Raw genomic sequence first — 26,312 nt, forward strand, 5'->3', positions numbered from 1 at the left:
TTCCATTCCTACTCCATCCCTTATCTACATGCAGAGCTCATGCGGAATTGCTGAGATCAAACTAGAGCCACTTACGTGAAACTGACAGAATCACTTATATCAACTGCTGACAGAACGAAGTCAAGAAGCCACGGCGATGAGGAGGGTGGGGGTTTCCTCACTTATATTTGCCGATAACAAGAACGGTCACAAAAGACAGCCAAGACCACAACCTTACTCAAAGGCCACAGCAACCTTGTAGGGAAAAAGTACTTCTGCAAAGGACACCCACTCAGCAAGTGCCTGTTCAGAACCGGAATAACAACACTCCATTTATCCTTATTGATCCTTATAGCCAAGAACTATCATTTCAAAACAACTCTGCAACCTTGGTCAAGTTAGCCATAAAAAAAACACCTTTGCCTTCTCTTGCCTCCCTGAGTTAATCATGGTGTGTCATGGTAGCACACCCCAGACTACAACCCCTGTCATCTGGAGTAAAATTTTCAACACAGAGATATAGGGCTGGAGTAGAGGCAAGAACAGTCCAAAGGGTAATGGGTAGGCAGCAGTTTTCTCTGTAACTTTAACAAGTGGCCATTCAGCAAGTTTGATATTGCTAGGCCGTTCTTAGTGACAGATGGCCCAGAATCTACAAATGCTGCACTAAGCCCAGACAGGAGGAGGACTTTACATGCTGGAAATCGTACCTTTCTTTTTTTTAAAAAAAAAGTTTTAATTTGAGAGGATTTTAAGGCTTAGGGATCATGGGTCCCTGGCTTTGGGCCTAGGACTTACCCTGAGAAGCTAGAGATGAGACTGAACTTTTCAGTTTGCCTTTTCCATGTTCCAGTCCTGTCCTTAGAGTATGAAGGAGGAAATTCCTTCAGCTGTGCTGAGCAGTAATGGCTAGTGGTGTCTGCTCCCTTGTTCCATCCAAGGCCGCATCCTGTGTTCTGGCGTGTCGGGATACAAAGCCAGTGGAGCTCATGTAGACCAGAGTCACTAAAGAGGAACTACACTGGGGTGGCGGCAGGCTTTTGGGGGAGCGGGGTACAGGGCAGGGTGACCTCTGCTTCTGCTGTGGCTCCAAGCACCTGTTTCAAAGAGCAGTTGAAGCTCCACAACCTTCTCCTGTTTTGAGTTTTTCCAGTATAAAAGGCGGGAGCTCCTGCAGAAGGAAAATGAGCCTCACAGTGCTCAGCCGGAGGCCTGCGCCTGCACCTCACAGACAGTAGAGCAAACGAATCCAGGGTTGGTGGGGCCCGCACTCAGTCCATACCTTGCACATGTATTTAAGCCTACTATTTGTCAGGAACTGCTGGGGCTGCCACCACCAGCAGGCGAAACCAGCAAACAGTCACACCAACTAGAATGCCGCAGGTCAGTGTGGCTATGAACCCCTTGTGCCCTGGCCCTTCAGCCGCTCAGGGTTGGGTTTGCGTGACTGCAGCCTATGAGAGGAAGCGGTCGCTTCTTATCCACGCATCCCCACCTGGCACCAGCACAGGACGCGCTCAGAAAGCGCCAGATGCTGGAAGGATCGCACAAGGGGGATGGATGGTTGTTTGGGTGAACGGTTGTTTGCACCTGAGCATGCGCAGCCGCAAGCCCTGACAGGACGTGGCGGCCTCCAAGCGGTCCCTGAACCTGAAGAGCTGGAGGTGCGAGGGGCGGAGCAATCAAGCGAGCCCCCGCCACACCCCCCTGGAGCCACGTCCCAGCCACGGAGCCCTCTGGGAAGTGTAGTCTGCGCCTGCGTTGTTCTCGCCGTGAGGCCGGGGGCTGCGGGCGGAAGCGGGACCACCCCCTCCCGCGATGCGAGGCGCGGGGCTGACCCAGGCGAGCCAACACTGCGGCTCCCCGCGCGGCCCGGCCCCCGGCCCCGCCTCCTGTCGTGCGGAGCTGGGCCGCTGTCCTCGAGGGTCTCGAGGGTCTCGGTGCAGCCTCCTGCCGGAGCCGCGCCGGAAGCTGGGTGGGCCGGGGAGTCGCGAAGCTGAGTTCCGCCATGGCGCTCCAGGTAAGGCGAGCCGTTGCGGACCGACGGACGCCTCGACCGGGCTTCTCGGTGCAACGCGGCCCCCTGGGCGACGGGCCTGAAAGGAGCCGTCACCGCCGACTTTGAGCTTGGGTGAGCCCAGCCAGACCGGCCAGATGCCCAGGATTCCCTGGCCAGAAGTCTAGGGCTCTCCCCTTCCCCCAGGAACACGGACCTGGAGCTCTTTTTCTACCTGGAGAGCTCATTCCTTGGGCTTTTCAGTACAAGATATCATGAGAGGGTGTGCACGATTGAGGCCTGAGCGGGACTTGAGGGGATAACTAAATCTGACATTTACTTTTGTTAAGATACGGAATCCCGGGGAATGGGGCCAAGAAAGTGGGGAGAAAGAAAACAGATCCAAGTTCTGCTGGTAAAATGTGTCGGTCCCAGAGCTGGAAGAAGAGCCCTATCTGCTGTTGTGGCCTAGGCACAGTTTGGGCAGGGTCGTAGGCTGTGAAGATGCCAGAGCAGTTACTGCACTGCCTTCTGGGTAGACACCCAGAGTCAGATGTCCAATCTTGTTGCCCATGAGCTTTGGCCAGACTTAGGCAGCTGTGTTGGGGTGTTTAGAACAGCGTGTGGCTAGATATTACTAGTACCCCACAAGTATCGTAAGGTAAATGGGATGTTGCCTGGCCCTGGAGTGTCCTTTGTAGCTTTAGCCGACAGGCAACCCAAGCACACTCTTCCACAGAAATGCTCACTGACCCCATCCTAGAGACTGGATATTTGGGTTTCTCATTCTCAATCCAGAGGGAGTTGGACCGTGGATCTCTCAGACCTGATGTTCAAGGAAGGATGTAGCCTCATACTGTGTAGCTGCGTGGAGAAGATGGTCAGGCATGGTCAATGGGAATGCAAGAAGGTCACAGTCTGATGGAGAGGGATAGGGAAGGCCTGCACTCTTTGTGTTCAGTTTGACTCCAAGAATCACAGGGGTGTGTGCACAGTTTGCAGGTGGGGACAGTGAGTGGTAGCATGGTACAGGATCTGACCTGGTAGCCTGGGGCATGCTGGGGCAGTGGGGCTAGGCTGACAGACTGCAATAGACAGACCCATCCTGTGAGTGCTGAAACTGCAGTTTCTTACAGAGACAACACCGTAAAAGCAGTTTTTAGGAGGTCCATCATGGCAGCCATGAGGTTGGTCATCCACCGTGGTCCTAGTTAGCTCCAGAAGCTTTTCTTCTGATGAACGGGGGCAGGAGCCCAGATGGCAGGCCAGTGGTAGCTGTCTTCCTGAGTCAATCTCCCCATGCCCTCTGTCTCTTCCCTTCCTCTTCCCACTCCCTCTCCCTCACATACACTTTTCACTCTTCACTTTTTATTTTTATTTATTTATTATCTATCTATTTACTTGTTTTGGAGACAGGGTTTCGTGTGCTGAATAGGACCTTGAACTTTTGATCCTCCTATAACCACCTGGAATTATAGGCATGTGCCACTATATCTGGCTTGTGGTAGCACTGGGGGTCAGTCCCAGAACATGCTAGGCAAACACTTTACCATCTGACCAACATCCCCACTTCCACTTCTGTTTGGGAAACCTCTGAAGGAAGCATCAGGAGTCACGGCCAGTTCTCATTCACATTTTATAAAAAACATTGTCAGTGAAGATTTCCTTTTGAGGCTAGGATGGAGAGAGGTCTGGAAAATAGCACACACAAAGGCCTAAAGGAGCCAGATATATTTAGCCTTGAGATAAAGAGCCTCACATCACCCCCCACCCAAGTCAGGAGTGGTGTTTAGAAGAGCCTGAGGTGGCGAGTCACGCTCTGTAAATGGATATTAGGCAGACCAGTCTAGCACTTTATGTACTCCAGCGTTTATTCTAGACATTTTGCCTATTCATTTTGTCTGCACTATCCCTATGAACCAGGACATGATCCACTATTACAGATGAGTTTGCTAAGGCTCAGATGGGTCAGCTGTTTGGCTGAAGTCTCCTAACTAATATATTGTCATTCAGGGCACCTTAGGTTATGGCTCTCAAGAGGACCAACTTAACACTAAGTAGACTCACAAAAGACAAATGAACAAGAATGCTGGAGTTTGACAATAGCCTTCACATTTTGCCTGTTAGAAACTTAATTCCCAGTGTCTTGTTCATGCTTTGTGGGGAAGTCACTGGACTTGTTATTAATGGGCTGTTGAGGGAGTAGCCTGGCTTGCTTGCTTTGTTCACCATGTGATGTCCCCCATCACTCTGTATTATTTGATGTAGCAAGGAGGCCCGCAACCAACATGGCCCCTTCACTCTGGACTTCCCAGAATCTGCAACTGTAAGATATCAATCTATTGTCTTTATAACTCACCTCCTCTCAGGTGTTCTGTTACAGTAGTAGAAACAGACACAAACAGAGAGTAAATCAGTGAAAAATGGAGCTGACAAACTGAAAATGCATGAAGATACAGCTGTGGAATATCTAGCCACCTGCCTTCTTTGTATTTCTATATTAAAATAAAACTTAACATGGAGCCAGGTGATAGTGGCGCACGCCTTTAATCCCAGCACTTGGGAGGCAGAGGCAGCCTAATGTCTACGTTTAAAGCCAGCCTGGCCTGCATAATATGTTCCAGGACAGCCAGGGCTGCAATAATGAGACCCTCTCTTAAAAAGCAAACAACAGCTACAAAACAGATTTTTTTTTTTTTCCCTTTCATGGTGCTGGCTGCTGAGAAATGCAAAATCAAGGGACCAGTGTCTGGCAAGGAATCAGCATCTGGCAGTGGTTGCCTTGATGTGTGGGTTGGCTGCTTTGCTGGTTGCTCAGACCAAACACTGGCAGAAACACCTGATGGAGGCTAGGTTGATTTGGCTCCTGCTTTTGAAGAGTTCAGTCATAGTCATTTGACCCATGTAGTTGGGCAGACCATCTCGGCAGTAACATGTGTTCTCCAAGTCTTGATGATTGGGAGATAGGGGGTGTGACAGGAAGGGACCAGGAGTACTACACCCCCAAAGGACCCACCTCCAGTGATGTACTAAGTCCACTTTCTAAAGTTCCTATAACCTAAAATAGTTCAGCAGGCAGGGAACAAGCTTTTAAAACATGAGCTTATGTGGGCAGGGCTAGGGCGCTTCACATTCAGCCAATAGCACTGTCATCCCACCGTGGAAGGGAGAGGGGCAGAAGAGCATAAGTAAACAGAGAAAGAAGAGGGCTGAACCCATCCTTTCATCAGAGAATGACTCCCCCAGATAATGGTCTTAATCTATGCATGGCCCAGTCACTCTTGTGCCTAGAGTGGACCCTGCATGGGAAGCCAAGTGCTAATGGAGATCTGTCTCCTAAGCACAGAGGTGCTGGACAAGCTTGACAGCTGGCAGCATGGTACTCTGGTAGCCGGAGCCACACTGCTATTTAGGAAGAGTTCTGCAGTGTAGGCCAGAGTCTACACGTCATGTGGCTAAGGCCAGGGACCCACAAGCTAGTCCTTCCCTTGTGCTGGACTGCTATTCTGTAGGGGCACCCTTCCCTCTGGCAGGGTCGGTAACAGCTGACCAGGTTCCAGCTTTCAGGTGGCAGGACCCATTGGGTCATGCCTCTCTGTTGCCATGACTTGGTCACCCTTTCCGATGACTGATAATTCCTGTTCCCTTAGCAGTCACAGTGAGAAGGTTGGGTCATAAACAGGAACTTTCATTCTTTTGGCTCTCTGACCCCTTCTTGATGGTGAAACTTCCCTGATCACCCGTAGTTGTCTGCTTCCTGCACCTGGGTGGTAGACGTTCCTATGTCATAATTTGCATGACCTTTAAAGGACAGCAGCATCTGAACATGTTTAAACAGTAATTAAAGTGTGTAAGCAAAACAAGTATATTTGGTCTGTAGGAGGCATGTGTATGCCCGTTTGGACCCTGAGCCTGTTGTCACAGACCTGGGGGTCTGTAGCTCACACATGAGGACTCAGCAGCTCCTTCCCACTCTACCAGCCAGCCCCCATGGCTCCCAGGCGTTGGCTGATAGGATACAGGAAGGGAGAGAAGGAAGAGGGCAGCCCCAGAAAGGACCAGAGGACACAGCTGTAGCAGAGATGCCAAAGGCAAGACTAGGAAGTGATGGGTTGAATACATGGGGGGTGGGGGCGCGGATTGAAAGGTGGCCAGGTGGAATGGGGTCCTATGGTGGCATCTCCAAGAGCATCTGAGACTTAGAGATGCCCATGAGGATTCAGGCTCAGCAGGTAGTTAGACTCACAGCTGTGTGTGGGAAAACATCTGACAAACTCAGCAGATAGCAGAGGTGCCTGGGGGCAGTTTAGAGGAAAACTGAGGGCAGCTTCCGGGAGGCCTCCAGTGCAGTCACCAAGAAGCACTGAACTCCCCCCCAGCATAATGGTGAATGACCCGTGTGGAATGCCCACTGGGGGAAGCTTGCCAGAGATGCTACACCCAGGGTTGTTGCTGAGAACAGGTCATTCAGACCTTCTGCTGGCACCTGCCCCAGTGGCAGACACCTCAAAAGGAGATGTGTGTTCAGCACAAGCTGAATTGCACAGATTAGTCACTGTGTTAACCAATTAACCTGTAATTGGTTAGGTAGAAACCCTTTTGAGATGCACATTCCCAGGTGCCTGCCTGGGTTTACCTAGTGCTAGGCATTTTGAAGGGCAGCAGTGGCAGGCCTGCCCCGTTGGCTCCTTAGTACAGAACCTAAGATTGTCCACATTTTATGTCTAGGAGGCCAATAAGAAATGCAAAATGGCTCCCTGCTAGAGGTTTGTGGAGTATCTGAGGTGTTCCTGAGGGATAGTGGCCATAGTGGGCCAGAGCCACAAGCTAAGCTTGGCAAAAGAGGCTGCTGAATTGCCCAGCAAGCCATGGAGATGGTTGGGAATGCACAGTGGGCTGAGGCAAAGGACACTGACTGTGATCCTTCTGGGCTTCTGGCTGTCCACAGTCACTGGAGATGCGGTCCCTAGCCAGATGTGTTCCTGGAGCCTAACTACTTCAAAATGGCAGGGCTCTAGGAGTATGAGCCTAGTGTGTGCACAGTGGTAGCTGTCAGCTGTCAAGAATGGCAGCCGAGAGATGGCAGGGAGTGGGTGGTAAGGCTGCCAGTTAGTAGCAGAGACAGTTTTTAAAGTCACTGACTTAAATCCATGAAATAGGCAGTTGACTCTCCTCTGCTTTATTAGAAGTGTCCCCATTTTCTTCACAATTCCTTCTTGCAGATCATGCTTGTTTCTCACTTAGATGGATTCTTTCCATATTTACATTCTGTTTGTGTCACTTGCATGGTTAATTTCTGCCATAATCTAAGTTCATGCCTATCAGATGTCTGTCATTGTCTCAGTTTTCATGGCTGTTTGAAAGTCTACTGAATGATGACTTTTAACAAAACTAAGAGATGTTGCATTCATCTTACAAAAGCCATAAGGTGAACCTAGCAGGTACAGGTGTGGAGTGTGGATGTGAAGAACTGTTTCCTAAAGCTCCGGGAGTTCCTGGTTTCTTGAGTCCCTAAAGACTACACTACAGTCTTTCAATGCTAAGTGGCAATAGTTGGTGTGTGTGTGTGTAGAGATGTGTGTGGTGAGATGAGGCCTTTAGATGGGGCCCCTAGAAGGGCTCTGTGGCCATCACCTCCCACTGCGTGCTTCTGCTGCATGTGCCTGGTGATGCGTGTCACAGCTTTTCACAGTGGAACTGACCACAGCTGGCCTAGGGTTTGTGGCAAGTTGAAGCCTTGCAGGCAGGTGGGATGGGAAGAGTGAAGGTGAGTTCTGCCCAGCAGTGGAACCTGGACCAGATCGGAGTCTGCAGATCAGGGGCCCTGAGCACAGGTCAGGCCTGGAGTACCTGGCTCACCTGCTGCCTGGCTGGCAGGTGGAAAGGGCTTGATCTCCTTCAGACCTTCAGGGCTTTGTGAGGTTCTGTTGCTGCCCTCCCCCTGCTGTTTGGGGGTATTTAATTTCTGATATAAATTATGTCATCCCTGCTGAAGAGCAGTAAGTGGGATTTTTCTTTGCTATGCAGGTTGATTAATTCTGGTCTGGAAATCTGAGATGGAAAATGCTCCAAAAGGCAAAACTTTGGAGCACCGTGATGCCCTGTGTAGAGAAGTCCACATCTGAGCTCCTGTGATCATTTGCAGTCAGAATGCAGGTGTACTAAACACGCTATAAAAGTTACCTCCACCTAGGTGCATAAAGAACAAAATACAAATGAATTTCTTGTTTAGATTTGAGGGCCATCTCTAAAATAATTCATTAGGGACACGAGAACATTCAAAATCAAGTATTCAAAATACATCTGACCCCAAGAATTTGGGGACAATAGTAGCCCCTGGTAACGAGCTGGTTTTGTTAGTAACCTGATGTCCTCCTCTCAGTGCCGCGGTGCTGGAGTTCCAGGTTCTCCGACAGTCACTTAGTAGCCGACACAGCAGATAGGGCCGGCTGGGTACTGAGGAGTGGAGTTTCGCCCTTCCTGGTTACACCTGTGGTGACCTTGTTTCCAAACGGTTGCTGGTGGTGGCACACCTTCCTGGGCACCCAGGCACTGCCCCGGTACCCGCTCCACCCGGGCCGACCCCACCCAGGTCTGCACTGCCCGCCAGCCCGCTCCTGGTGTTGACCGGGAGACGCAGGTGGCTCCCTGAGCTAAGGGACAGTTTGCGTGCGCCTTGTTGGCATGGATGCAGCCAACCCCCCCGGAGACTGTGCCCACAGGTGCCCATCAGCTTCAAGGACTTGGCCGTGCGGTTCTCTGAAGAGGAGTGGCGGCTCCTGCAGGAGGGGCAGCGGGAGTTCTACAGAGACGTGATGCGGGAGAACTACGAGACGTTGGTGTCCGTGGGTGAGGGCCTGAGGCCTCCAGAGTGCGGGCTGCAGGGACAGGAGAGGGGAGCAGGAAAGGAGGCCGGGGCCTGTGCCCAGGGGCCTGGGGTCTCCGTGAGGCCCTAGGCTCCTCCGGGCCCTGGCCTCCTCCTCTGTGAACTGAGTAGTGTCAGGGGAGTGCTCAGAGCCTGAGGCTGCCCAGGGCCTCACTTCCCTTGGTTCATTTCTGTGAGCCAGAGTGGGGGTGTACAAAGCTTTCGGGGTGTCTGGTCTTTTGAATTTGGTGACCACACAAACATGAATGGAAAGCTATGCGTAGATAAGCAGGCATCTGGGCCATCACATGACTGCGGGAGGGTAAAAGCCACTCTGTTCCCAGAGTAACTGCTCCTTCTTTCCCCAGGGACCTCTGAGCTGCTTCCTCTCTCTGCTTTCCTGTCACCCACAGAGCCTGGAGGAGCCACCACGGGAGAGGGCCACCATGATAAGGGACAAGAACCCCCACTGGAGCGTGGTTCCCAGGGTAGGTCCTCCCAGTGGACTTGGAGCACTTCCTCCTAGTCGTGGTTTTCAGCCCCTGGGTTCTGCCCCTCAAGTGACACTGACTTCAGCTAATTCAGTCCAGGCCTCCTTGAGGCTTGCCGCTCTTCCTCTGGGGGAGGCTCATTGCCTGTAGTCTAGTCCATGGAGAAATGCTCAGAATAAAACCTGAGGTCACATGGGGGAGAAACTCTGCCTTGGGCCCCACTCACCCCTACCCAGAGAAGCCTGCTATTTAGACAGTAGAGGCGGCACATGGGGCCCAGAGTAAGTGAGGGAAGGGAGACGGCCGGATGGAGCCGCAGGACCCTTCAGTATTGCTCTCAGTGGAAAGGAGACAAGAGGAACTTCTGGGTAACGGCGCAGAGCCCTCCTGAGCTCAGCCCTCCATCCTCTGAGCCATGTGCTCCCTTTGGCTGCGCCATCTGTGATTGAGGGTTCCCTGGAGAGCTGGGTGACTGAGCACAGGCCTGCACACCTCTCCACAGGAGGGCAGCCCCAGCAGAGCCTACACCTCACCGCCTTAGTGCAGCTGGTGAAGGAGATTCCGGAGTTCTTGTTTGGAGAAGTGAAGGGCACGGAGGACTACTCCGAGAGTGGGAGCACCAGTCTGGATGGGGAGCGAGCGAGCCCTGAGGGTAAGTCACACAAGCTGCAGAGTGACCTCAGTACGGTCCACGGGGCTGTGCGCAGTCCCTTCCGGCTCGGCTCTTGACCTCTCTGTGCTCATCCTCTGAGCTTGTGGGACCCAGTGGGGGTGGGAATAGTCCATGCCTTCTCTCGGTGTGTCTGTGTCCAGCCACCTGGTGATCCCTCCCTGCTGCCTTGTACTTTGCATGCTGGTGAACAGTATGTTTGTCCCTGTTAAGCAGATGGGGAACGGGAGAGAAGCTGAGCTTTGTCCAGATAGCCAGTGGGTCCTAGATCCCACTGCCAGCCTTTCTCTTTCTGCCTTGGAAACTGTTCTTTCCCCTCTCCACCTGGTCCCCCTAGAACATGTCCCCTACCTGCTGCAGCCCTCTGCAGTTAGTGGTGGATGACACAGGAAGGGAGCAGAGGTATAGAGCGGCGCTGACTGGATGGGATGTGGCTTTGTACTCACTGCTCTGTGCTTTATCAGGACATGGCTGAGACATAAATCTTCAAGTTTCAGAGCTCAGCAATGACACTGAGCAGGCCCCTGGCCCCTGGTTGTTGTTAGTGGCACAGGACAGGGAAAGCACTGACTGTGGTAATGTGAGGACAACTTACCGGTTGGCATCTTCTCCATCTCCCAACAGTAGCTGGGGCTGTGGAAACTTACCCTCCCGAGGCCTGCTTAGTTCTCTTCCGGAGAGCCCTGCAAGCCACCCCAGCCTGGCCAGCACACCCACGGGCAGCTCCTCTTCCAGTGGCCCTCCTGGAGACTGGGCACAAGAAAGCCTCCTGCCTGCCAGTGAGTCTGACCCAGTGTGCACAGGGACACCCAGCACTGGAAAGGCCTACCCCTAGAACCGGTCTTGGAGCCCATACCCTCTTCACTTTCTCTGGCTCAGCTTCCTCTGTAGGTGACTGGAAACAAAGATCTCTGAATAATGAGAAAACACACTTGGCCTCTGGTCTGCAGACCAGGTGATTTGATGCTCAGTTCCAGATGGCCGGTCCCTGTGTTCATCACTGAGGACTAGAGACACACACACAGAGCTCTGGGCAGTTCCTATGTGCAAGCCAGGCAGATCACTTACCTATGTGCCCCTGGTTTGATTCTCAGCTGCCTCAGCAGAGCTAACAACAGTGAAGCAGCGCCAGCCTCTAAAGTTTCTCTGGGGTCTCAGTTTGTCTTCTAAAATATTTCAAAACTGTACTTGTCTGAATGTGTTGGTTTTTTATTTTTGGTTGTGAGCCTAGCCTTTAATGGCTGAGCCATCTTTCCAGCCCTGTTTGGTGTTTTAATTTAGAATATTTAAAGAAATAAAGATTAAAATGGGCACTCCCCAAAAATGTACTCCAATTAGCCCATGGTTCCATGTGCCATCTGTCTTACAAGCCCACAGAAGAAGCATGAGTAGTGCTTCCAGGAGGTGGTGGGCTACACAGAGAAAAACCCTGTCTCTAAGGGAAAACTAAACAAAAACAAAAAACAACACCACACACACACATACACACACACAAAAAAAAAAAAAAGGAAGAAAAAGCATGAGTACAAGCCTGACCTGTGTTGTGGCTGTAGGCTTTATTAGCTGGGCCAGATTCAGAGACTGAGGTCAGGGAAAGGGTCAGGAAACATTCAGCATGAGCGAGTCTTGGTATTTACAGCTAAACCAGAAGGAAACAGGATATAGCCTCCAGCCCTCCTGGAACAAGTCCTCCAAAGATAGCCCCAGCACGAGAGGCTAATTTTTAGGGTTTGGGTGACTCTCAGAGGGTTGGAGAGTTAAAGTGGTCTGTCCTCTTGGGGAGCAGATCTGGGGTGATCCCAGAGTCTGAGTCCCCCTAACATGGCTTTCTTTGTGTTTTGCAGTAGGAGCTACTGATAAACCACTCTCCATAGAGAAGGAAGGCTTGGGAGCCTCAGGAGAGACTTCCATTCATCCCACTCAAAGCCTGGACCAGAGCAAGAGCCACCTAAGACAAGATAGAGGCGGCATAGGAACAGGTGAGAGGCTGGCTTTCAGGGGTCGAGCAGTCCAGAGCTGAGTAGGGTCAGAGAAGGTCATGTCACTCTCTCCTCTGAACTTCATGACAACCCTGTAAGACAGTGGTTCTCAACCTTCTTAGTGCTGTGACCCTTTAATACAGTTCTTCATGTTATGGTGACCCCCAGCCATAAAGTTATTTCGTTGCTACTTCATAACTATAATTTTGCTATTGTTATAAATCATAATGTAAATGTCTGATATGTGCCCCGAAGGGGTCATGACCCACAGGTTGAGAACCACAACTGTCAGCTAAACTTTGTGTGTGTGTGTGTGTGTGTATGGGTGATGCTCAGCTGCCCAGAGATGGTGGCGATGGCTGAGGGTCTCGTGTGCTGCCTGTGGGGACTACACTGACCTTAGCTGCCTTGTATGTGCATAGGAACCTCTCCCGAGAACAGTCCCTTGCAAGGCCTCATCAACTGTCTGAAGGAAATCCTTGTGCCCGGGCCCCAGCACCGTGGAACAGCCGCAGACTTGCCAGCTTCTCTGCCTGGCCTGAGTGTGCTGAAGCAGAGCAGAGCTGAGGTGGAGCCAGGGAGCCTGCCCTGCCCGGGTGAGTCCCTGGGCACCTGGCCTGCTCAGGCCAGAGTCTCCACAGTCCCTGGGAAGTTCAAATTGCCATTCACAGCTATTGCTGTATTCCATGCCATCTCCCGTGAGATGACCACTTTGGGTGCTCCTGTGTCCCTAGGGTCAGCTGTCTGAAGCCCAGTGGCTTTCAAAGATAGCAGCAGACTTTGTCCTGTTCTCCTCACTGTTCTCTGCTCCTTCTTTTTTTTTTTTTAAGGTTTATTTATTTATTATGTATATAGTGTTCTGTCTACATGTATGCCTCCAGGCCAGAAGAGGGCACCAGATCTCATTATCGATGGTTGTAAGCCACCATGTGATTGCTGGGAATTGAACTCAGGACCTCTGGAAGAGCAGGCAGTACTCTTAACCCCTGAGCCATCTCTCCAGCCCCCTCTCTCTGCTCCTTCTAATGTGGGACTCTGAGGAGTACTTTAGGGCTCAAATGTCACTTTCTGTTGACATGAATGAGGTGTCAGTGGACACTGAAGTCTGCCTGAGGTTGCCCCTCAAAAGGCTGCCTTTGATCTTTGGTCTTGCATCTGTAGAGGATCGCTGCTCCATCCTCTGGGTTGGGTGAACTTAACTGCAGAATTCCTCACATGTGTATGAACGTTCCATGTGTATGTCAAGGCCTGATACACCTTGAAGCTAAGTTGTACTCAGAACTCAGAAATTGCCAGCCCGCCCTCTTCGATTTGCACCCCGAGTGATAGCTGTGCATAAGTGCTGCCCACCTGGAAGGTTTACAGGTCCTGGTTTCTGATCCTGTGCTGCTCAGACTGCACCCCAGGACAGTCCTTGTCTGTCTGTCAGAAGACTGAGGTCGCTGAACTTAAGTGAAACATATGTCTTTTCCCTTAGTGAAGACAGAGCCAATATCCGGGGATTGTCCCCTTCAGGGCCTGCTGAACTGTCTGAAGGAGATCCCAGAAGCCCCAGACGGGCGTCCCAGCCCCTCAGGAGCAGGGGACCTGCAGCTGCAGGAGGAGCCAGGGAAAAGGAATTCTGGAGGTAAAGGCTATTCGCTAGATTAGTGGTGGGGGAGCTAGATGTAATATCTTTGGTTTCCCTGCTCTGAGTACAGCTGTGTGTGACCCTTCACAACAAAATGGATGTCCTGTGTCAGCATGTTGGTCCAACGACCCCATGCTGGACCTCATCACTCTGTATAAGAGCAGAGCATGTGGGAGACCCTTAGTCAGCTTCATAATTTTCCAAACTGGCTCTTGTTGTAGGAGGTAAAAGAGCTAGAGAACTTTCGAGAAAGGATATTGGGGTGGGAGAGGGAAATGGAACAGAAGACAGGAGGTGTAGCACAGCAGACCGTAATTGTGACTGGGGATTGCTGCTGTCTGTGTTCAGACAGCGGGTATGGCTGGAGGATGGGTTTCCCAACACGCATGTTTGGACCAGGGATATTTGTCAGCTCATCAATAAGCTTGTATTCCCGAGAGCACAGCCTTGAGAGGGTGGGGCTGAACAGACCTGAAGCATGAGGAGCAAGGTCTGATTTGTTGCTGACCAGGGAGGGGTTCACTTTAACATCCCTTAGAAAGCTCCCGAGCACCCCAAAGGTGGTAGAGATGTTACTTGCATCTGTGCTCGGGATTGAGAGGTGATCATACCCAGAGCTAGTGTGCTGTGTAGGCAGAGGAACCTTGGAAGTCCTCCCGAACCCTATAAAGTGGAGCTCTTAGGGCTTAGGTTGAGTCTGAGCCTGCAACCAGGGCTTCCCAGCACTCACCTTTCCCACAGGGATGAGATGCCCCCAGACTCCTCCTCTCCGCCGTAGTCATGGAGCTGGAAGTATGCTTGCCGTGGTGAAGGTAGAAGATGGCTGGGTCCAGAGTCCCCCAGTGCCAGCATCTTGCCAGCTTAGCAGGCAAGGCCACGGTCCCTATTTCACTGGAGATAGCAGAGAGGTCCGTGTGCCCCGCTGGGGCCCCATGACTCTCGGTAAGTTCTGGGTTCCAAAGCCCACAGGGAAGTAAGTACCTGCTTCTCTTTCGGCCAAGGAGCCTTTCCCCGGCCTCTCCTCCCAAGCTGTTCATCTCAATTCATGTCCTCAGTCAGGCCCATGCTCAGGCACCCTCTGGTTTCAGGACCTTCTTTTTGCAGTGAGGTTGTGGCTGTGGAAGCTGGCCACGGTGTGCATGTGGCTACCCCACCCTTCTCCTCGGAGTTGGGGACAACTTCATTCCTTGTGTAGAAGCAGAAAGCATTCACAGTTCCTCACTGGAGGATCTCCTGCTTAGCAGATCACTGGAGCCTGCTGTAGAAGTCAGGCTGTGGGCCAGCCAGCCAGCCAAAGGCCAAGCTGGGGTCTGACAAGCAGGCCAGAGCCCAGCAAGAGGAGATGACAAGGTGGCCTCTCTTGTCCAGCCGGCAGGGCCTCAAGCTCACCGCTAGAAGCTCTGGAGGCCTGTCTGAAGGGCATTCCTCCAGGCGGGTCATCACCTCTTCAGCCGCTAGCCACCTCATGGTCCAGAAGTCCCCAGCCAGGAGATGCTGGCTCTCAGAGACTTGAGCTACAGCCGCAAGGATCACACAGTGCAGGTACTCGGGCCCAGGCTGACAGTTATTCCTGTGCATACAGTGGGAAGATGCTGAGGGCACCATCTGCTCATCCCCCCTTGGCCTCCTCCTCGAGCATGTTACCTTCTTTCCTAACCCCTGCTTCATGCCTTCCCCCAAATAGCTATCCAGGTTTGGTGAGAGCCACATTCTCCCCACCCACTTTCCTGCTCTGAGGTCTTCTTATTCCCAAGACTGTATGGGGGTAGGGCGGGGGGGGGGGGTAGACTTTTCATCAGTGCCATGGGAAAGAAATTCTGGAAGGGGAAGGGGCTCCCCGGTCTGGGTCTTCTGGTGCCATATACTGTAAGGCTCAAGGACTTCTCCAGCATGCTCTGCCTTGACTCAATTATACTTCTCTCTGCAGATGCTTCGAGAGAGCCACTTCTGCCTCTGAGCTTGCGGGGCTGCATGAGAGAGGGACCTGGGATTCAATCCTCTGGCTCCCAGGGTACCCCTACCAGCTTCTCCTCAGCCAGCAGCAGTGATGGGGATCTGGATTTCAGGAGCCCCAGGAGCAGTCAGGGGCAACGGCTTGGGAAAGGTGAGCTGGTCCGGCCTGAGGTTGGAGTCCTCTGGGAAGGAATACATTGGTCCTTGTCCACTATTATCTCTGCCTCAGTGCCAGAAGAACTGGGTGTACCAAAGCAGAAACAGACCCAGGACTTGTCTTGGCAAGTGAGAGGGGTCTGTTGTAGTAGCTTAGCTCAGAAAGGACAGGACAATGGCTGGCAATGTGTCCTTAATCTCCCTTACACTAAACCCTTCCCTATCACGGACAAAAAGAAGTGTCTATAGTACTAAATGACCTCCAGCAGAGGGGACAGTGCAGATCTTGGAAAACCGCCTGCGGAACTGTACTCACTAATCTGTACCTCCCTGGGCCCTGCCAAAGGAAGTCACTCTTGGGGACTTGGGGTCTTCTGGAGCTCTCTCAGCATCCCCCTTTGCCTTTTCTCTTGGAACCATCATGTCTGTCTTCTCCTGTGGGTGGATACCCAGTGCATCTGCCCAACTGTGCCCTGGCCACATCCATTGTTAAAGGCCTGGCAACATAAATTGACATCTGTCTCAGTGGCGTGGCACCAGCAGCCCAGAGTGACTCATTCTAGTTTACCCTGATGAGTTAAACGAGTTTACCTGAGGTTTCTCAGGCACTGTGGATGACTGTCAACAGCGGCATTTTTTCAGAGTCCCCAAGCCCACACCCACCAAGCTCCTGATTTATTTGGCTCTCAGTGTACAGCGGAGTCAGTAAAGCTGGGCTTGGAGTGCTGCTGCCCAGTGTTAAAGCAGCAGAGCTGAATACAGGCCCCGACGACAGGAGGCACAGACAGAGCCAGACGCTGGGCAAGTTGCACATTCATGTATACCCTGCTCTTGCCCTGATCTGAGATTCTGTCGGTCTTGCCAAACACTGCCTAATTGTGGGCAGGATGGCTTACTTTGCTCTTGTCTGGCACATAGAAGAGCTAAGTGACATATTGCTACAAGCTGGAGTTACTCTTGTAGCATTTGGGAGACTGCCTTCATTATAGCGCCTGCTTTCTCTTTTCTGAATCCTACTGAGGAAACACCCCCCCCATATAGAACTCAAATGCCCCTCAGCTTTCATTGCCCTCCCGTGTGTACCGTGGCATACATGTGGTCCGAGGACAACTTGGAAGAGTCAGTTCTCAATTTTCCAACACTGTATGTGTTCTAGAGCTCAAACTCAAGTGTGCTTGGTGCCAAGCACCTTTGCCTGCTGTGGTTTGTACTTCCGTGCTATGCTATGCTATACCAACCCCACGTGATCGTCTCTTGCTTATAATCTCTGCCTGCTTCCAGAGTAGACAACAGGTGCCTCGTGGCCTCATGACTAGTACTGTCTGCTTACCTTATCCCTCTAGAATTTCACATCATCTAGCTCCTTATTACACAAGACTCTATCAGTAGGAGTACTAGTTTTTAAATGTATCTGAAACCTATGGAGAATTAGACCTCCTGTGCCCAGATGTGATACTGAGCGGCAAGAAGGCCTGCATCATTGCCCTCCTTGGGGGGTAAAAGAAGACTCGTGCACATTTGATTGTTAGGATGTCCTGCGCACTGAGCAGGCAGCATCTCTCCTTGGCATAGTGACAGCTCTTGTGCTAAACTAGACGCCTGTGACTAGACTATCTCATTCCAGCCCCCAAGGCAGACTTCTGTGTAGGCTTCTTCCAGGGCAGCCTGAGCAGGGCTACCCCAGGCCAAGGCTGACAAGTGCTTGGAGCCATGTCTTCATCCGGGGCCCTGAGCTCCCTGAACATATCCTATATTCTGTGCCTCCTTCCTCTGCCCTGGTCAGGGCAGAAGAGACGGGCTCCAGGGATTCACAGAGCACTGGCTACCCATCCAAGACTGTTCATGTTTGACTACAGGATATCCACCAGGAAGCTCTCCACTCCAAGGCCTGGAGAACTGTCTAAGAGAGATCCCTATTCCCAGGCCACAGGCTGCCTGGCCTTGCTCCTTGACTGCAGACAGGGGGTCGAAGAGAACAGAGCCCAGGAACTGGACTGCAGACACTGACGGTAACAAATGGTATTTGTAGGTAGCTGGGAGAAGAGCCGTCCCTCCTGCACTGCGGCTTTGGCAGCAGGGTAGCAGCCCTCGGGCCAGATCTCAGCTGAGCTGAGAGGATGCTCTGGAGACAGGCCTGAGCCGAGGCTGGGGGCCAGAAAGTCAGCCAGCCTAGTCTCCCCACTCATGCAGACTCACAGTCAGAGTCCAGGATGTGGAGGCCCTGCCTGCTGCTCCACTGAGCCAGAGCTTTGCTGACCAGTGTCTCGGTTGTGACTGTGTCATCCCTTGTTGTCTGGGCACTGAGTTATACACCTCCTGGGATTCTCTGTAGCTTGGGTTGGGAGTAGAGAGGTCCCAGGGGTTTGGGCTGGTGTAGTGACCTGAAACTTGTGTGCTAAATGCCTGGTCGTGTTAGAAATGCTGTCCATTCTGTGGGAGTATGAGGTCCCGTAGGACGTCAGAACTCTTCTCATTAAAACAGGACCGAGGGGCGAGGCCTGTGAGCCACCCCACCTTGGACAGGGTCGGGGAGAAGTGCCCAGCAGGAGTCTCCGTCTAGGCAGTCCACAGACCTGCCCCTCCACCTGCCACCAAGTGACTGCCAGGCCAGGACCGTGGCAGTGGCCGAAAGATGGTGAGCCGCCTTCTGTGTTGACACCAGCGTTTCCCCCTAGTGAGTTTTTGCCAAGGCAATAGCCCTTCCCTTTTCTGTGTTTCTGTTCCTTCCCTACTCTCCTGCCCTTGCATGGATAAAGATGTGGACCGAACAGAGTGGACTAAGAAAGAACAGGATGTTTGGCTTCCTTGGGGTATCTGAAGTGGAGACACTGCTGGGATTGAAGGGTACCCTGTACACACTGTTGAGTACAGACTGCTCCAGCAGGACCATTCTAGTCTCCAGGGGTGGAAGGATGACCTCGCTCATCAGTGGTCCTCACTGAACGCTTGCATAGTGCTGGGTAGAGGGTCTGCTGAGGGGAGGGTTGCAGTCTGCCCAGTGGGAAGGGCTGCCTCGCATGCAAGACTCAGGACCTAATTGGAACCTGACCAGGAATAGCTTCTAGGGACTTGGAACTTCCGGAAAGTTCCCCAGCTCACTTGTCTGGGGACATGACTAGCCTCTGGGTTTGTTTCTCTCTACCTACGACCAGAAAGTAAATTGTTCAGGGTCCACCAGAGCCCAAGTGGGCTGTGGCTGAGTGGAAAAAGATGCATCCTAAGTGCCTGGCCACCAAAACTGTGCTGTCAGGAACTGGGCAGTGAACTCTTTTCTCCTTTGTTTAGAGACAGCCACCATGCCCTCCCCTCTGCACTGCCTGGAGAGCTCTCTGAGGGGGATCTTGCCCGTGCGACCCCTGCGTTTCACCTGTGTGACTGGTCCTGACCCCAGTCCCAGCCCCTGCTCCAGCTCCAGCTTCAGCAGCTCTGATGGAGAAGACCTGAGGCCAGAGCCTGCATTCTGGCAGCCACCCCTCCCGAGTGAGTCTGCTGGCGTGGGGGTGGGTGGTGGCGGTGAGCTGATCTCGGAGGTGCCTGTCAGCACTCTGATGCTAGCTTACTCATGACACAGAGAAAGACCACCTTCCCTCCAGCAAGGGTCCTGTCCCTCTGTGCCCTGTCCCTGCAACGTTCCCAGGAGTCAACAACAATAGCTGTCTTGCTGAAGACCCGGACAGACCAGAGTCCAGGGACTGCAGCAGCCTCGATACAGGTAAGTCTGGAGTCTCTGGATGACAGCAACATGTCCCCATGGTCCAAAGGTCCAGACTTCATTCTCTGGGTTTGGTTGTCATTCTGTTGACTCTCCTTAAAACATCCCCATAATTTGTTATACTTTAGATCCTGTGAGGGAAGCTGAGCCCAGGGCTGTGTTCTGTAAGGAAATCTGGGTAAACCACTGAATGATATGAACATACTATCTGCATATATGCTCATTAATACATGCATATATATATGCATACACATATATATGCCTTATAGTTAGTATCCAGTAACATTTTTAAAACTTGGCAATTAACAAAACATCAACAGTGGTCTTTTTCAGTGCTAAAGCACTTGTCTAACATGTGTGAGGCTGGGTCTGATCACACACAGTGAGAACAGAACTTCTTGGAAAGTTCTTCTGGCTGTGACCCAGACTTTGTTCCTAACAGGAAGAGCAGAAGGGACAGGAGTCAAGACCCAGTCACCCAGAAGAGAAGGAGCTGCAGAGCACACATGCCAGCCTGGCCCTGTCAGCAGTGCTGAAGTAAAAGGAGGAGGAGGAGGTAGGGGCCAGGGAATCGTCTTCGGAAGCTGCTGCTCCCAGGCCTTGGCTACCACCTATGTAGGACTCAGGATGAGCCACACTCACATTTCCTTACGAGTCGCTGAGGATTTGCAGGAAATGGTGGAGGGGTTCCCACATGGCCCAGCAGGCCAGCCCACCAGCGTTGGTCTCCCCAGCGTCTTGCACCTGATTTAATCGTTGTTTAAAAGTTGCACATTTGTCATTGGGGGGAGGGTGGGAGTGGGGGTGTGGCTCCATGAGGACAGCCCCATGTGGAGTGGTACTGCCAGAACTGTCCTTGTCCCAAGTGCTCGATGTTCTTTCTGCAGAGGCAGCTGGGTGCCCATGGCCTGCCTCTCAGCTGGAAGAAAGGCCTGAGCCCAAGGGTGCTGAAGACACCAGTAACCTGGAGCCTGGACATGGGCAACCCAGTGCCACAGGTGAGCTGGTGGCTTCTCCAGCATTTGCTGTGCTTTAGTGGCCTCTGGGGAAATCAGAACCCAGGTTCCAGCCTAAGGAAGTAAGCATGCTCCAAGTTCATCATTGATTATGGGTAGGAAAATCTTATACTGAAGCCACTAAGGTACGTGGTTCACTTTACTTCAGGGTTTTCATAAAAGCCCACAGGCTCTCCTTTTAGAGGCATTGAGAAGCATCTGGAGTCCAAGTTTGGGTTTGAGGGAACTGAACCTCAGCACTGTTGAGTGGCCTGGCTGGGGTCCTGCACAAAGCATGGGCTTCCCATCGCCTTGTTCAGGGACCCACAGTGACAACAGGCAGGGTGACGCATCTGTACCCGGAGCCGTGCTGGGAAAGCACCACAGGTTTGCAGGACGCGGGGTCTGTGCCGCTGCCCTCGCTGGCTTGCATGTGCGTGTGTGCATGTGCATGTGCGTGTGCTGGGCACCTTCTTTGCCTGTGAGCTTTGACTCCTCCGAGAGTGCAAGGTTTGTTAAGAGCCCTGGCCGCCCTCCCTCAGATGAAGCATCAGACCACATTCTTACTTTGTTTTGTGATGTTTAGTTGTTAGTTTTCGCTTGAGATAAGGTTTCAAAAGTCTTGTGGGAGACAAGTAACCTAGGCCACTTGGAACATGTGATCCTCCTGCCTCAATTTCAGATCCTTGCTTTAGTTCAAGAACTTAGTGAGACCAGGTGTGGGTCCTTGGGCCACTTGGGCCGTCGCCTGTCCTTCCCTGTCTGCAGCCCTAAAGGTACTGAAAGACAAGGGCAGAGCCTTGACTGGGGTTCAGTAAACAGCAGACCCCTCTTCCATTCTGGTGGATGGGTGAAGAATGGCAGGGATCTTGACCAGCACCATGTTGCCTGGGTGAGACCCACTCCAGGGGATGTGGGACTGAAGAATTAATTAGACGTTTTGGGGGGTCAGTGGGGAAGAACCTAAGATTAAAATTCTCTGAAAGCCAGGCCTTATGGGGGCAGGATAGTGAATACACTAAAGAGGTCTCTGGGGCCAGAGAGAAGGCCCTTACAACCTAAGTACTCTTACCCACTCTTTCTCTGGTTTCAGCCAGGACTCAAGGGAAGCTGCTCTCTGGGGACCCTCCGGAGCCACCTAGCAAGTCTCCCCTTCCCACAGCTGTCTTGTCAAAGTGGCCACCCGCTTCTTTCCAGACACCATGCCCCTGTGGCAGATTCCTGCAGCAGGAGTTGCACAGCCTTGGTACTGCCCTCACGGACAAGCTGGATCAGCTTGCGTCAGCCTTGGCAGGCCTGACTCAGGAAGTGGCCACCATGAGGACCCAGATGGACCGGCTGGGAAGGCGCCCACAGAGCCTTGGACCAAAAGGCCAGGCTTCCTGGCGGTTGACCCTCCCCCGGAGACCTCACTGGGCCAACAGACTGGACCGCAGACACCTACCCTACTGGAGGCAGAAGGGCCCCAGCAGGCCCAGACCAAAGATGCTGCGGGCCCAGGCAGAAGGCTGCAAGGCTGCGGACCGCCCAGGACTCTCTAGAGGAAAGGGCAGTTTGGTGCCTCAGCTGCCTCCAGATGGTTCCTTGGTAGAATCTTCCAGGCCCAGCGGTAGCTCATCCCAGCAGATCTCCTCAGCACCTGGAGGCCACACTGTGCTGACTGCACACCCCCTTCGGGAACACACCGGATGCCACCAGAATTCCCCCTCCCCTTCAGTGCCTACTGCCTCGGTCCCCCTTGTGGCCTCACCAGCAACCAGTGCAGACACGGAACCTCAGGCTGCTGGAGTGGCAGCAACCAGCATTCCAAACCAGCACAAGGAACCTAACAGCCGGCTAGGGGGAGCCCTCAGCAAAGACCTCTGGGGAGGTGACCACAGGGATCCGAGGTGGGGGGCCCATTAACTGTCCTGTCCCTTTGCTCAGGCTTGCTGAGGAAGCTGGGTGGCCAGGATGCCTGGTAGGACCCTCTGAGGTAAAACCATCGCAGGCTGCCTGCTTCCCAGGGGTTGTGTCTTCCTTACCTGCTCAGCCAGCCCTCTGATCACTGCTGCAAGTCTGGCCCTTTGCCTCTGCTGTGCCAGGCCCCCGTGGTGTTTGCACAGAGCCACTCTAGAGGCATCCCTCAGCCATACCTCCGGCTTGCTTGGCTCAGGTTCAGTCAGCCAGCTGCTCTTCCTCCTTAGCAGAGCCATCTAGGTTCCAGGTGGGTGTCATGCATACTGCATATGCACAGAGCCAGCTGCAGAGGGCACCATGAAGGCACCTTAATCTCCTGCTCCTGATCTCAAGGACACTAAAAGGCCAGTCTTTGTCTGTCTAGAGAGAATATTCACAGATCTCATTTAGGGAGAGCCTGGCCTGTGGTCTAAGCTGAACTGACCCACATGAATTCTAAAACTAAATATATTAGCTGCTAAGAAAAGGCCATTTGGCTGCAATGGAAGAGTGCTCAGAGGGGATGGCACTCGGGCATGGTTACCTGGATTGTCACCAGTGCAGTGAGAACGAGGCAGCTTGCGTTTCCCTCTTCCACACACACACACACCTCAAGAGAACTGAGCATGCGCAGTGAGGCTGGGCACAGTACTGCACATGGGCCAGTCTCCTAGGCTGTGTACAAGAGTGTCACAGACTTAGTCTGGGCAGCTTAAATCAGGGGTCCCAAATCAAGGTCTTGTCAGGGTTGGTTCTACAGAGGGTGTCTGGCTCTGTTGGAGGCTGTCTTCATGCTCATGGTATCTTCTATGAGTCTCTTCTCCAAATGCCCCTCCTGCCAGGACACAGGATGTTTTGGTTGGCACTCATTCTCTTTTGAACTCATCTTCGCTAAAGACTCTAAGGAACGTCACATTCTGAAGTGCCAGGGGCCACAGCATGGTCAGCCTTTCGACATTATGACAAAGTGTTGTCATCTAGAAAGTTCACGTTCAAGAACCAGACAGTTGAGATTAAAAAAAACAAACTGTTTTAAATCCGTTTACAAGTTTGTGTTGGGTTGCATGTATAGCATTTCTCAGCTATGTGCAGGTTAGATGTGCCTGTGAGGATTAAACCTTCAGCATATAATGGGGAGGAGGGCACCATCTAGCTCATAATACACGAAGGCCTGGGCCACTCTTGGGTTTAGCCTGGCTACATGTCACTCCATCAGCTTCTGCCCTGGTGAGATGCTTGGTAATGTACCACAGCTAGCCATCCACATTTACTCACCTCGTCCTTCAGAGTTGATCTGAATTCCTTTTGAACCTGAGGACTTTTCAGCCTATACCCACGGGAGCTGGGAAGGCCAGGGCCTGAGCTGTCTGCTGAAGCTCAGGGTGACATGACCTTGTCCGTGACAACCCTAAGCAGTTACTTGTGGCTGCTTTGCCCTGTGACACTCTAAAGTCATGGTCTCTGGAGATATCCGGGACTTGAGTGCCCCTCAGGCCTGGGACTTGGTGAGTGTGACTTGGGCAGACACAGTCACAAAAGATCATTAAAGTGTTTTAGTCATGTTTCTCAACCTGTGGTTCGCGGCCCCAGGGGGTCACATTAGATAGTCACAATTCATAGCAGTAGTCAAATAACATGAGTAACAATAAAATAATTTTATGGTTGGGGCGGGGGTCACCACAACATGAGGAGCTGTATTAAAGGATCACAGCATCAGGAAGGTTCTCAAACCACTGACCTAGAGACTAAAGCACACCCCCAAGAAGTCCACCTAGAATGTAATACAAGGTACGCACAGGGCATTGACTGGAACAAGTCCAGCCCACTGCAGGTTGGAGTAGAAAACCAAAGGCTGCGGCCTCCACTTGTAAGGAGTGGGCAGCTGCATCTCCAGGCTAGTGGGGCAGTGCTGGTGTTCCCAGTGCCAAGGGGCAGGGGTAAGGCAGGTTGAGAGAGTGAAGAAGGAACATTCAAATTCAGTATCCCAGTTGGAAGACTAGGCGTTCTTAAACTGATAAGACAAATTGGGGCCTGATGTGGGTGGCCGTGGCTAGGACAGGAACTTGGTCTGCCCTGCTTGAGTGACTCTTTCTAAGCCAGAGACCATGTTGTCCGTCAGTGAAAAGGGCTACCATGATGCTCTGCGTGGCACATCTCCCTTGAAGGCAGCCAGCACAAGTGAACAAACAGCAATACGGGGCTGAGTTGCCAGGGCCTGTCATCTGCTGGGTGTTAAGTACCTTCCTCTGCTGTGCCTGCTTAGGACAGATAAAGGCAGTAAGTGGTTCGGATCCAGTCGGACCGTGTAACGGGTTTAAAGAAAACTTTAGCTGGAACATGAGCATGGAACCAGCTGAAGCTGTGTGGTGTTGCTCTGTTCACACTGCAGGAAGTCTCCAGGACCTGCTGCCGCCACCACTGATAACCAGAAAGCCCTCTGGACTCACTGAGAACAGTTCCAGCACAGGCTTGTTCTGGGACAACCTGGTTAAACTTGTTGCAGATCTACTGGCTTGGAGGTGGGGGCCAGAGACGGTGTGTCCCCTACTGTTCTGGGAAGTGACCCTAGGCCACACCTGGGTGGGGGGACCTTCTATCACCCATGGGGCAGAAAAGTGGGAGGGTCCAGCTCACTGAGCAGGCTGATGGGAGGCTGGCGGAGGTAACCATAGGGACCATCGGAGACTTCCCACAGCACCCTGCGGGTCACCGTTCCACCAGAGTGCCGCCCACTGGTAATGTGACTTAACTCCAGACTGGCTGATCTCGGTTTTACATGTGGCTCCTTCTAATGACCCGTGGTTGAAAGGCTTTTCCCTCATAATCCGCCTTGACGGTTTCTGTTCTTGGAGGCCTTAGCCCATTAGATGGCATTGGTTACTGATATGTTTACACTTGAACTCACCTTTGTGTGTGGGGCTTTGTCCCACTTTCAGAGTTTGGGGCTGGTTGGCTGGGTTGGTTTTGTTTTCCTTCTTTCCTGTCTTGTTTTAGATTGGCTGTGGTGTATTTTTGTTTTTGTTTTTGGATTTTTTTCATACTCCACTTCTCCCAATTTTATCCTTCCAAAGGACTAGAAGGAAAGACATTTGAATTCACAATCCTCTTTGGAAGATTTTGGTATTCTTTTCCCAAATTGATAAGACAAATTAGGAAAGAAGCCAAAATCTTGAACAAGCTGATTAACAAAATTGACCCAATTCATGAATGTAAGCACACTGCACCACAGGACCGCTGTTTCCATGAATATGCAGAACCGGGCAGAAATTGAGCTAATTGTCTTAGCCCCAGAGCAAATTTAAACAAATTTAAAAGTATTGGAATTACATGGAATGTGTTCTCTGACCACAGTTTACCTTCGTGGCTAAAGTCAAATAGCAAATCCCAGATGTTTTTATATATTCAAAAAATAATGATTGTACTATGAAAACTAATACTAATGACTATCCTGTGGTAAAATACTGATAAAAAAAAAAAGCACAAATAACTTGTCTCAGGAGTGAAAGATGACATCACTGTAGACATTATGGGCTGTAAAGGGTAGCAAAATGATGGAAGGAACTTTTTGCCAAGACCTTGAAAATTAAAGCACAAGCTGGGTAGTGGTGGCACACGCCTTTGATCCCAGCACTCGGGAGGCAGAACTACTCGGATCTCTGTGAGTTCGATGCCAACCTGGTCTACAGAGTGAGTTCCAGGACAGGCACCAAAAACTACACAGAGAAACCCTGTCTCAACAAAAGAAAAAAGAAAGAAAATTAAAGCACAAAACATTACAAGCAGACTGAAAAGGATAGAAAACCTGAGTAGTTTTATACCGCTGAAAAAGTTGTTCACAAAACATCTTCCTTCAGAAGAAACCAACAGCCTCATGGGTTAACCAAAGAGTAGGAATAATATGAGGCTACCTCAACCTTAAAGCCAAAACTTGCTGACAATCGAGGAGAA

General features: G+C 51.9%; 1 protein-coding gene across 1 annotated transcript; it reads left to right on the forward strand.

The window, feature by feature from the left end:
- The first annotated feature begins 1,893 nt into the window (after positions 1-1,893).
- Krba1 (KRAB-A domain containing 1) lies at positions 1,894-25,848 on the forward strand. The gene is given in 19 exon segments (XM_028879627.2): positions 1,894-1,999; positions 8,698-8,824; positions 9,209-9,328; positions 9,834-9,983; positions 10,626-10,652; positions 10,655-10,780; positions 11,846-11,980; positions 12,403-12,576; positions 13,458-13,607; positions 14,352-14,552; positions 14,979-15,152; positions 15,538-15,714; positions 17,576-17,728; positions 18,202-18,354; positions 19,005-19,199; positions 19,291-19,431; positions 19,874-19,987; positions 20,319-20,429; positions 21,520-25,848. Coding segments are annotated over 19 exon segments (3,252 nt in total). The 5' UTR covers positions 1,894-1,987; the 3' UTR covers positions 22,332-25,848.
- The last annotated feature ends 464 nt before the right edge of the window (positions 25,849-26,312 follow it).

Source organism: Peromyscus leucopus, chromosome 3, assembly GCF_004664715.2.
Source record: "Peromyscus leucopus breed LL Stock chromosome 3, UCI_PerLeu_2.1, whole genome shotgun sequence".
Classification (NCBI taxonomy): domain Eukaryota; kingdom Metazoa; phylum Chordata; class Mammalia; order Rodentia; family Cricetidae; genus Peromyscus; species Peromyscus leucopus.